This window comes from Strongylocentrotus purpuratus, unplaced genomic scaffold, assembly GCF_000002235.5.
Source record: "Strongylocentrotus purpuratus isolate Spur 01 unplaced genomic scaffold, Spur_5.0 spur5_scaffold_16, whole genome shotgun sequence".
In the NCBI taxonomy this organism is placed as follows: Eukaryota; Metazoa; Echinodermata; class Echinoidea; order Camarodonta; family Strongylocentrotidae; genus Strongylocentrotus; species Strongylocentrotus purpuratus.
Window position 1 is genome coordinate 16,345,957 of NW_022145601.1, and position 12,637 is coordinate 16,358,593.

The 12,637-nt window shown below is 39.4% G+C and overlaps 1 protein-coding gene across 1 annotated transcript; it reads right to left on the reverse strand.

Annotated features, from left to right (window-relative positions):
• Positions 1-1,598: 1,598 nt before the first annotated feature.
• On the reverse strand, positions 1,599-11,555 carry LOC587693 (cationic amino acid transporter 3). Its single transcript, XM_030986909.1, has 5 exons — positions 11,259-11,555; positions 6,394-6,576; positions 3,888-5,423; positions 3,256-3,364; positions 1,599-2,044 (listed from the first exon to the last, which is right to left on the reverse strand). Exons 2-5 carry the CDS (start codon positions 6,550-6,552, stop codon positions 1,806-1,808), a joined length of 2,043 nt encoding a protein of 680 aa, XP_030842769.1. The 5' UTR covers positions 6,553-6,576; positions 11,259-11,555; the 3' UTR covers positions 1,599-1,805.
• Positions 11,556-12,637: the final 1,082 nt, after the last annotated feature.

Here is a 12,637-nt window from a genome sequence, read left to right on the forward strand (position 1 = left end):
TAACACTCATATGGAAGTACATGTATGTATATATCATACTATAGTTCTACATGCGATATTCTAATTTGAATATTCAACTGTAACTCTAATAATGATCACATTTGGTATACTTTCACACTGACGCAGGGCAATTAAATATACGAAATTATGATTGATATCAGTTATGCGATAAAAAGTAGGCATACAATGTTGAATACAAAAAACATTCTGACAATCATCCAGTCTACAATTTCCAATTAATGCCTTTAATTCTTCAAACAAAGAATGTTAACGTATTGCACACAAGACGACATGCTTATATAGAGAGTGGTAAATAATAAAACATAAAAAGAGCGAATGGATAGTGAAAACAATTTAGTGCACATTATATTTCATTTCAAAAATTCATATTAATAAACTCGATTACAAATTGGAATAATGATGATCATAATAGAATTCACATATTCATGATATTTACCTCCCCATATACTGCAGTATTCTTAAATATAATATTCGTTGTTCATGATGCTTTTATTACGCTGTATATACGCGTATGATAAGTCTAACAGAATTATGGACAGCAAATGTCATGATTTTGCTTACTTTTAGTATTTAGTCCCGCCCCCCCCCCCCCCCACTCCGGGGTCAAAATGATCCCATGCGTGTTACCAAAATGTCCGGTAAAGGGGTACTTTTCGTGCGACAAAGTCCGGCCCGAGAATTGTAAAAAAAAAGGGGTGTATTAACTTTTCACCCGGAGATTTCTTTAAAAAGGGGGTGTTTTTTCTTTTTTCTCTCATCTGTTTGGACTCCTGAGAAATTATTCCGAATTTAGGGGGGTACATTGAGCATTTTTCCTGATTTAGGGGGGTCTCCAAAGCAGGAAAAGCCCGCAAAAAGCCCGCGAAAGGGGGGTTCGGAAATGTTGGCAGTCCTCAGATAAGGGGTGTTTTCAAAAAGAGGGCACGAGCATATGCGTACCCTAAATAACACTGAGTGGGGGGGGGGGGGGTATTTAGTTCACTCGATTAAACATATTTTGATTTCATGAGAAATAACGAAGTTACTCTAAATAGCTAGGAGATAACAGCGGAACTAATGGCATCCAATCATACGGAAAACCTCGATCTCAACATAACGACGGAACGTTTCAAAAGTTTTTTTTTTGGGGGGGGGGGGGGAGCCCTAACAAAACTGTTCATGCTAATAAACATATAGCTGAGTGTGTCACCAAAAGGCAATATAGTAATGGGGTTACTGTCGAAGTACATTATGTTTTTTCAACCTAAAAGGTGACGTAAGAACAGTTTTATATCGAGTCAAGGTACAAACTTATTTTTTCGTATGACTTTGCCGTTTGAGTACATGATCAACGTTTGCAGTGCATTCTAAGAAAAAATATATTTTAGATGCTGTACCCCACTATGATATGATGTTTATAAGATAAACAATTCAATATATGACCATAATTTGCAATTATAGAATTGACAATAATCCAATAATTCGAATATGTCATTCTTTGAACATCTATGATAGTTTCGATCATTATGTTTTTGACAGAATACATTTCTTAAAGTATTAATGAAATACATACAAAGGAATTATCCAAGTTCAAAAAGTACTTCCTTCGGTTTTTTGCATCTTTTTTCACATCTGTTAAGTACAATCAATATAAAAATGGGAGCACAAACATCTCAAATAATTTCTTCAATGATACAAGCAACTTTCATTGATAGCGTCGACGTTGTATAACGCACGCTTGCATAACCAAACAATCTCCGGAATATGCCGAAAATCAAGATTCGTCAACTTCACTCTCGATCTCGTCAACAACCGGCAAAACTCGTCTCTGATGACGTCACCAGACTATCGCCTGCCCAGTACGCGTTGTTGTCAGCACTTGACCTCCGTGACCCGTGATCCGAAGTCTCGAAGTCCCTCGTAATCGGTATGGACTCGGTGACGTCACCATTCGGTTGTATGTCGACATGTTTCGATATCCGATGCTTGTACTTTTCGGATTCGTGACTGTGGCTAACGCCGTAGATGAAATAGACAACCAATCCTACGAAAAGTAAAACAGAAAAGATAATCTGAATATAAAGATATAAATATTTATATAGGTTAAAAGTGAGAAAAGGGGAAATCATGGCATTGATGAAGCTCCCACACGTAAACAAAATTAAAATTAGCAACATCAGTAGCAACAATAACAACAACAACAATGTCTTTAATTGAACAAACAACAGAATGCACCTGTAAAGTGATTGTATACCAAACTGACGAACACAATGCTCTGGATATAATTTTAAAGCAATGGATAACAACCCTAACATTTTTTCCAACCCTGGACTACTAGGCCCTACACCTAATCCTACCCCAACACTTAACCAAACCTAAAACTCAATTGCAATCATAATCCTAATCCTATACATGTACATTTTACGAAATGAAACCCGGATCAAATACCATCGGGAAAAAATAATGTCGGGCCATCATCTGACAAAGCAACCTAAAACAAAGCACCTTTTCAACTGATGGGATGACGAATAACTGCTATCAGCAACAACAGCACATTGACATCAACAACATTGGGCTGACATTAGGACCAGAATATTAAAAACACCGTCGATATCATTAACGGGCAATTAATCCAACCCTTGTAAAAAAAAAATATTTTGTACGAAAGCAGAAAAATAAGATAAACATAATGGCGAAAGGTTTAAGTGAATCGGACCAATAATAGGTAAGTATCACTAAGTCTATATATATGCGAAGCTCAAATTGGCAGTTTGGTTAGTGGATTGTGATGTAGTCGTGGATAACTCTCCCGTTCGTCGTTTAGAGAAATATCATTGGTTTACGTTTTTTCTCCAGAGTGCCCTCTCCATTTGAGAACTACTCAACACATATTATTATATCATATCATTATAGGTCCTCTAAAGAGAAAAGATCTTTCTAAGTTTTACATTTTTTTAATAATTTAAATCTTAGTCGCTCTGTGCGTTGGGAGAAATGGGAACGTTGTCCGTCACCGTCTGCATCGCAGGGACATTACCGATTCAGCCAATTCGAATAGCCTGTACCTATAGTGATAACAACTCATAACTTTTTCTTTCTTTACCGATTTCATTAAAACTTTAACCAGTCTACTTCTTTGATTTTCTGCTTGCCTTTAAAGTAGTTTGCTATCAAGGTCGGATTTCCCTGTAAAAATACATTGTCAATGTCTTTGTCACCCCTGTGACGTCATCTTCATGGCATCACATCACTTACCAATGGCTGTCCAGATGCCGAATTCGATGAAAGCGATGGCGCTGAACTGAACCATGAGAAATACATTGGCAAGGAGACTCACGAGAGGAAAGTAAGGCATGAGCGGCACCTGAAGGATGAAAAAGGGTTAAAAGGAAAAGAAAACTTGTCTTTTTATTAGGACTTTCATTAATATTGCTATTGTTTTTGTTTAAATAAAAAATAACATAGGACCTCGTGGAAGAACAACACTAAATTGGGAGAAATATGCTACGTATGACAGAAAAGTATAACATTAATTAATGAATATTAACAAGTGTGCGGCAACCAAGTAATAACCAGCGGCAATAAATTCATCGCTCATATCGTAATCAACTATTACATATTTATATACTGCAAATGTGACATTAGTCAAAGCAATTGCAGAATGCATCAGTTTTAAAAAATCATCTATTTTTTTTCCAAACGCGATCAGCATCATCAAAATAGTTTTGAAGCGTTTATAGAGAATATTTTCTGTTATTTGTTAATACGCAATACACATCTGAAATGGTCACGCAATTAACTTTGTTGAGAAAAGCGAAAAATATATTATTCTTATATGATGTTGCGAATTTCTATCAAATTAAGGATGGGTCGAAATTCAAACGTACCTTGAATGGAATATTATCCCCATATTGAGGCAGTCTGATCAAAGGTATGCAGACGATGAGTGTGAGCAGAAGAAGCGCGGCCAGACTGAGGATGTAGGGTAAGCTCCCAGAGCTGATCTCGTCAAAAAAGTACGTTAAGAGCACCATGCTGCCACAGGAGAAGCAAATGAAGCCGATGATGCAGAGAGCAACAGTTGGACCAGGGTTGGGAGCGCCCATCCTCTTCAGGTTGCTGTCTTGGTAGCGCCTCTTCGGATGCGGTTTCCCGTTGTTGTTCAGTAAGGGCGTGGTCTCAGCGCTGTTTCGATGGTGACGGTGACCCTTCTTCCCGTTGGGAGTGCCACCATTCTGAGCACTGCCATTCTGGATGCTGCCGTTCTGGATGCTGACGTTCGGGACGTGACTGACTTCGGTTACGTGAGTGTTGCTGCCGCCTAAGGAAGCATAACCGCTGACTTCCTGGTCAGGGCGGTATCGCAGCATGATCGAGGAGGCGATAACGATGATGAACTCGATAAAGGCCACGAGAGACAGAAACTGGATCAGGGAGACGAAGTCGACGAAGATGGTGATGATGACGGACAAGCTTCCACCAAAGAGGGTTGAAGTTACGGGTGTCTTTGACACAGGATGGGTGTACCCTAGGAACTTTGGCAGAAGCCCGTCACGAGCAAGAGCGTATATGCATCGAGCGACGCAGAAGACGCAGTTAATAATGCACCCGGTCATGCTGCAAAGTGCCCCTATCGCTACAACATACTGCATCCAGTTAGCACCTACCGCGCCGAAGGCAGCTACGAAGGGAGATTCGATGTTGATATCAGTGTACGGTACCATTGCCGTCAGGGAGATGAGGACGCCGGAATAGCACAGCATGGACACCAAGAAACCGATGATGACACCGATGGGAAGCCCTCGGCTGGGATTCTTGGCCTCCTCGGCGCTGAAGGCAACCGCTTCAAAACCGCAGTACCCTGTAAAACAAGCGGCGGAACCGGTCAAAACGCCGTTGAAGCCAAACGGGAAGTAGCCATCGGGATGCGTCAGGTTATCGAAGTCGGCGTAGACGAACCCAGTGACGAGCACGAGAGCGACGGTGATGACATTGATGGTGACGAAGAAACCGTTGGCGCGGGCGGAGATCGACGTGCCAACGGCGACCAGGATACACACCAGAATCGCGATTCCTGCCGCGAGGAAGTCCGGGTAGTCTCCAAGCAAGGGCGAGTCCCATGGCTCACCATCCAGGACCACATTCACCGTCCAGTTTCCGACCACGCCGTTGATGATGTTGTCGAAGTACGCGCTCCAGCCTCGCGAGACGAGAGCGACGGACATGACCCTGAGAATGATGGCGTTCCAGCCGATCATAAAGGCGAAGATCTCGCCGAAGGCCACATAGGCGTAGAGGTAGGACGCCCCCGTCTCGGGGAGGCGTGTGGCACATTCCATGTAGCACATGGCAGCCATGAGAGCGACGATGCCGGAAATTAGGAAGGAGAGGGCGCCAGCAGGCCCAGCCATTTCACCTGCGATCTAGAGTCAAACATAAGAAAAAGGTCGGATTAAAGTTGATCAGGATTATGTACTCCCATGCATTCTGTCAAGCTATTTCTTCTTCAATCGTAATATAATGACACATTCACGTGGCGAATCTAAGAGATTGCGATGATGATAAAAACAGACACAAGTTGGCAAAAGCATTTGAAAAAGCAATTCTCTTTACAAATCTTTAAAGGTTGGGTACTTCTGGACATTGTATTCCGAGTCTTCCGACTTATTATGGATTAAGGAAACAAGAGAGAGAGAGAGAGAGAGAGGGGGGGGGGCACCGTGGGCGCTTGCAACCTCGTTTAACAAAATAACAAAATGAACGTCCCTCAGGCAGGTAGCTACATGCCCTTCAAGTTGAAAATATAAGGTTTCCATTTTATTTGACCCCCTATTTTTAGATGCCTTAGATATTTCTTCATCCATGTCCTCTATGGCTCATTTAGACTTTCATCCTGTTTATAGATTACAAAATACAACCAAACCTGTCTTAGTGGCCGCCTCTCTATAGTGGCCACACATGTTGTCTCTGTCGACTCTCGAGATAGAAATGTGTGTTGTAGAAACTGTCTAAAAAGACAACCTGCCTACAGTGATCACCTTTTATGTTTACCTTTGGTGACCTTAGTAGATAGATTTGACTGTAGTTCTACTTTATCGGTTTGTTATAGCTACCACCCTTTCTACAAGGTCAAACATGGAGTACCCAGTACTCTATCAATATTTTTTTGTTTTAAAGCCCCCGCTGTACTACTTATAGCTACTTGCGCCCTCGATATAGCAAACAATACATATTAATTGAGAGTTTATCTGATGAGATAACCACCTGTAGTCCCCCTTGTAATCTAGTACAGATGGGCTTTAAGTTTCACAAAGGTAGGAAACTTAAGTATCCAATGAAGAGAGAGATGATGTTGTTAGATCACACTAAAGTTTATTTCTTTTATAAATTCACCTCTCCTGTTAATACGTAGACACCGGACCCCAGCATACAGCCGATAGCAATCAGCGATAGATCGGTCGTGGAGAGACATCGATCAAGAGGTGTCGAGGTGAGATCGTATTTGACCTCCTTCTGGCGGCAGACGGTGCGACCTAGCTGACGGAGTGACATGGTTGCCGATTTGGAAGCTGGTATCTGAATTAAAGATTTAATGGGAATAAAGAAATATGAATATCATAAACATGGTATTAGAATTTGGAAGTTGGTATCTGAAATAAATATCAAATCAGAGAAACAGGAATAAAGAAATATGACGATTGAATAGATGAAGGCTGACAATTTGGAAACAAGATCTAATTAAGGAAATATTACGATCATTTAAAACTTGATTGCCGATTTGGCATCTGTATTCAAGATAGGAACAAATATAAGCACGTATCTCCATCGTATCACAGTGGATGATCAATCAATATTCAAAATGATTAACTAATGGAGAGAACTCAAACTGCGTGCCTGGCCCAAAACATTTCCTATCAATTTAACATCGTAAAAGCTGACGAAATCAACATTTTCTGAAATGTACGGAAAATTAATGATTCCTGTTTAATCAAATGTGGAAGAATTGGAGAAGAAAAAAATGTATGCAAACATAAAACACATTGTAAAATTATCTGTTTTAACCAATACAAAACTGTAAGCTTTTTTACCGCTTTAACTCGAAAATACAAAGTTATTATAGCAAACATCCCTTTCAGTATTCAAATGATGATATCGTTATGGGCAACAATCTGGATATGACATTGCAGTTCGTTTGTGTCGAGGTCTTGTTTGTTTTACCTGACTGCTTAGAAAGCAATTGTATCCTTGTAAGTAAGTAAGCAGGGGACCTACGGCTTTAAGTCCTCTCCGATGGACTTGGTAATGAGGATGGATGCCTTAATACCAACGGTCACTAGCGCTTCGAATTGGTTTCGAACTCGGGATCTCCTGGTTAAGAAACCACTGCTCTACCACTGAGCCATCGCACTTTCTCTAGGACTTATTTTGGGAAGCCGCCAATAGAAAAAATGATAAGAAGAATGTTGTGGTTCTAATTTTAGATCAGCAAATAATTAAACCATAACATTGAAGTTGAAAAGTTTACTATAAATAGCACGGCACTTTGGCAATGTGCCAATGTTTACATATTCAAAAAACAATAGTGTAATTAGATAATTATTCAAGATAATAATGATTGTATAAGTAGGACCTTGATAACAGGGTTTCATAACAACATCACGTGGAGTGCGGGATGATTATGTGTTTTTTCCAGATGTAAGTTAGAGTTTATCGTCAAAGTAAGTTAGAGATATAAATCATGAGAGCAAAACGTTGCCATCATTGTTGGTTTGCTTCCATTGAATGATCCAGAACAATTTTGAATAATGACAATAACTACATCATTTGCCAAGGCTTATATTGACCTAACTATTGTATTTATTATCATTGTTTTCTACAAAAGGCCTAGTACAGAAATGTTTTGCTAAATATTTGTCCAAGATAACAAAATTTAAAAAAGAAGAAACAAAAACAAATACGTTTTAGGGTTGTCACTTAGCAATTTTTAAACGAGGGCAGGGGGTAGGGGGTGAGCAAATTTTCGGACATGTTGTCTTTACTGATTGTCCAAGCAATCACAAAGAAAGTCCGTATATTTTACGAATTTTTCAACAGAGAAAAGACAGGCCTTTAGATCTAAATCATGGTCCCCGTCAAGGTTAACACTATTCTCTCCAACAATTAGAAAAAACATGAACATTTTTTTCTTCTTCAAAATTCGAATTTTAAATTTGTCATTGTTATATATAGGAGTTCATGATGGAGTGTACTCTCAAGCTATACTCTCTAGTAATATCGAATTTGAAAGAAATAATAATTTAATATTTGTCTACTCTTCTATATATACTAACCAAGTAATTAGTTTATCCGATGAGCCTGTAAATTTACACACTGTAACGAAATGGTCTATATATTGCTAATATCCCCCTCCCCGATAACGGTCTAACAATTTGGCCAAGTGCCACAAATAGCACGCGAAATAAAATTATCTCGATAAGATAAAGGAAAAGATTAGTTAACAATCGCATTATCTCGGAATAAACAATTTGACATGTGCCTGTGGTCATGGATTAGGAGTACATTTTGAAGGGGGAGGGGAGATTCTATTTTTTCTATGTGGTTCAATCCCCCCCCCCCCTGATCACCCTCCCCCTGCCTCCAATCCGGAATGGTTACTGCATACTGCATTATTTCCCGGATCGTTGAAGAAAAGGGGAGGTGTCTTTTTGCACTAACGAATTTTTTAATAATAATGGCATACTGACATAATTTTTGAAGGGGGAGCTCAACCACCACACCCCCCTCCCCCGCTTAAAATATAGAGACGACCCTGGAAGGTGTTACTATTTACAAAAATCATGATACACTTGTACATCAACCTAGTTATTGTGTGGGAAAGTGAACAGAAGAACTTAGTATCAATTTAAAAGCATAATAATAATACTAATAGATAACATTTATAACGCGCCTAATACATTGTTTCTAGGCGCAGTGGTGCTGTTGTCCCAGCAGCCATTAAGTAAAGCAATATCCTTACACGAAATAAAGCCAGGACAACAGCACCACAAGTACACAATATTATTCAGTACACAATTATACAGTATGCTATGTTACATTACAAAATCAAAATTACAGTTTGTTTATACAAATAAATGAATAAATCAGCTTAATCTAACTTAAATCTAACTTAAATCTAACTTAAATCTAACTTAAATCTAACTTAAATCTAACTTAAATTCTGCTAAAGATGACTTATTTCATAACAAATAGAAGTACAACATCGTTTATTTATTTGACAGCATGTATTGGTAATCATGCTTGTTATTCATATTTATAAGTACAACATGTTTCTTATCTATAGTGCACAATATAGGCTCGACCTACATCGATATGACCTGTGTACCACCATTTTGGATGAAATTACGTTTTTCTGGTTAACTTCCATTAATACAAGTTGCGTTCTAAAGAATAAAGCGTCATAACGCGTTACCTCGAGAGAGATAAATATCCATGTACATGAAATGCCTGTTGTCTACGGTAGATTGGAACTTATTAACCTCAAAGTAAAATCACTACCCCTTCCACCTCTCTCTCTCTCTCTCTCTCTCTCTCTTTCCTTCTCTTTCTCCCTCTATCTCTCTAATTTTCCTTCAGTCTATATCTTTCTGTTTCCATACATCTTAAAATTCTTTCCTTGATTGAGTTCCGATTTCCCCTTCTTTGTACATTCAGATTCAGATCAGATTAATTTTATTGGAACATTTGGAAATTCATCGGTCGGATTCATTCCCGTGACACGTCCAGAGCCATCTGTGCACAGAGTATGGCCAACCCGGTTTGAGTTGGACACAATATGGCGACTACTGCTTTGTTGGGCAAGCACAAAACAAAAGAATATGCGCCATGATGTGATCCAGTGAAACCAAGTTGGCCAAACTCTGTGTATAGATGGTTCTTCCCCCCCCCCTCTCTTCTACCCCGCTCTCTTCTACCCCCTCTCTTTCTCTCACCATCTCTCTCGCTCCCCTCTCTCTCTCTCTCTCTCTCTCTCTCTCTCCCTCTCTCTCTCTCTATTTCTCTCTTCCCCCTCTCTCTCTCCCTCTCTCTCCTCTGTATATTCCCCTCTCTTCTCTCACTTACTATCTCTTTCCCTATCGTTGTCTCTCTTTCCTTCTCTTTCCCTATCTATATCTCTTTATCCCCCTTCCTGTCTCCTTGTCAATAAATAATATCCCAACCTTCATATCTAGTTCTCAATTTAAGTTTCTTGATACCACTTTCTCAATCGTATGATCCTTCTCACATCACGCTTCATTGAATTACCTCTCATGTCTTTTCAACCTTCTCACATTTGCTTTAAATTTGTCGACCCTTAGGGTGACTGTTCAGGAGTAACATTGAGTTTAGAAGTCGAACTCAGACGAAAATATTGATATTAGGAGGAGCTTCCCCGCACAGGCGAAATCACTTCTCGTCTTGCATTTTCTCGTCTATAGGAACAGAAACATTAGCAAACATTTTGACATGTAATACTAGTGTATCATAACATACTTACTAATTTGAAGGCGAATGAGAGGACCCCCCCCCCCCCCTGGAGACGCCAATGTTCTTTTTGCCCATCAATTTGTCTCCTTCCGTATATTTCTCCCCGACGCCCCATCTCACTTTTCATTCTCTCTCTATCCATAATAATTCTTTGTCTTAAAGCCCCACTGTACTACTTGTAGCTACTTGCTCCCTCTATATAGAAACCAATGCTTAATCGGTGACCATTGGTCCCCCATGATGCCCTTTTTCTTATGCTAATTGAGACCTGAGTTAACGAGATAGCCACCTGTCAGTGACCACCCTGGGTGGTTTAATCCCTCCTGGCCAAACTAGTACAGACGGGCTTTAATAAATGTTGATACGAAGTGACTTTTTGATATGTTATAACTTTTGAAATATAATCACCTTTGACATGTTTTCATTGTTATCGCTACTGACGTTATGCTTGAGCCATCGAAGATAATCCAGCACACAGGTTTATTCAAATAATTTTGCATAAATATTTCTTCCTTGTGCCCAAACCGATGCATCAAATTGCTTTTTCTATCGGAAATCAGGTTTATCATAATAATTATTGCTATATACTGTATAATACTGGGTATCTCCGAGCAAAGAATAAGCAATCCTTTTAGCTGAAGAAAATGTGCGAACAAGTCAATTAAGGGTAAGATTCCTATTTATGTCGTACAATACTGATTTATCTATAAATAAATGTACATTATATAACTTACCTCTATATCCAATATCCCGTTGTCTGTTAACTCACTCGAGTGTTGAGAACCGACTAATTTCTTCAATTTCTGATCTCCGTCAGTCAATAATTCATCTTCCTAAATCCGCTCGTGGTGAAGATTATTCACTTCAAATTTCGAGTTTAATTAGTGAAAATTGCAGGAAATAGCAATTCCACACACCCTTCCCCCAGTAGCAATGATTCTAAAAGAATGGACTATACGCGAAATATCAGCTGAAAATTTGTAAGATATCTCTGGCGTCATGACCTTCAAACGCCTTGGTTTCGTAATTTACTTACCATCAGCCTCGCACGTTCTCCCTCGAACAAGTTGTAGTATCTAAGCTCCGCCCATCTTTGTCACGTTGTCAGCCAATCAACGATCTGCTACGGAAGTTCCAGCCTGACCTGGGGTCATGCTTTCAGCCAATTGAAACGCTGCATTTATCCAGCTGGAGCTGGATTCGCATCAGTTATTGCGTATCGTCTGACGAGGGATTTGACTTTTAATTTAGTATTTGATGATGATTAATTGCAATTTTGTGAACTTAAAACTATTGTGAACATTTTAAATGACAGTTTGTATTCCTTGGAGGAAATTTCGCCTCCTTTTGCACCAACTTGTCTCTCGACTGCCATCAAATTTGGCAGTTTATATGCGTTTTTCCTTTTCTTACACAACTATTGACGAATTGTAGCCTTTCAAAATACTTCAAACATGAATGTTTTTACGTCCAACAGAAGGGTTTTAATTCTAAAAGTCTACTAGTTACTCAAAGTCAATCGTCGAAATACCTCACTTTTAGTAGTTTAACTTCAATTCCAAAATTATGCCTCTATTAATCCGTATTTCATATAGTCAAACCTCTCTTTTAAAGCCACTCAAATACAAAAAGGTGGCCACTACTAGCATGGTCCATGCCACTAGCCACTGTAGACAGGTGGCCTTTAAAAACATGTTCTTCAATACACATTTCCTTCTTCAGGAAGCCAATATGGTTGACCACTATAGTCAGGTGGCCTATGTAGAGAGGTGGCCACTAAGGCAGGTTTGACTTTCCTAACTGGGTATAACTGGGCCTCGGCGGTTGGTCAGACGGTCACATGCAAGCACCATCGTCGTTCACATGCGCTACAGCCGTGCATTATCAGTGAATTGTTGACTTAAAGTTGTATGAATTATACCAACGCGTTCATGGACAATCTACACATCTTATCGCAAAATTAAAAAACACAGCTGCGAAGTTTCACAACATTTATATCGCAGGGGAAATTGGGTAAATAGGTCGACTTAAAATCGTTTAACAATATTAAATCCGAGATGCATGGCCCTACGTGTTATCAGTGTCTGTGATATGGTGTAATATTGAAGCCCAA

What these genes read in the sequence shown, in the direction of transcription:
- LOC587693 (XM_030986909.1), bottom strand. Translation starts at nt 6,552, where the DNA reads ATGTCACTCCGTCAGCTAGGTCGCACCGTCTGCCGCCAGAAGGAGGTC. An exon ending in TCTACGTATTAACAGGAGAG is followed by an intron (nt 5,424 to 6,393) that starts GTGAATTTATAA and finishes GTTTGACTCTAG; the next exon opens with ATCGCAGGTGAAATGGCTGG. An exon ending in CGGCATCTGGACAGCCATTG is followed by an intron (nt 2,045 to 3,255) that starts GTAAGTGATGTG and finishes TACTTTTCGTAG; the next exon opens with GATTGGTTGTCTATTTCATC.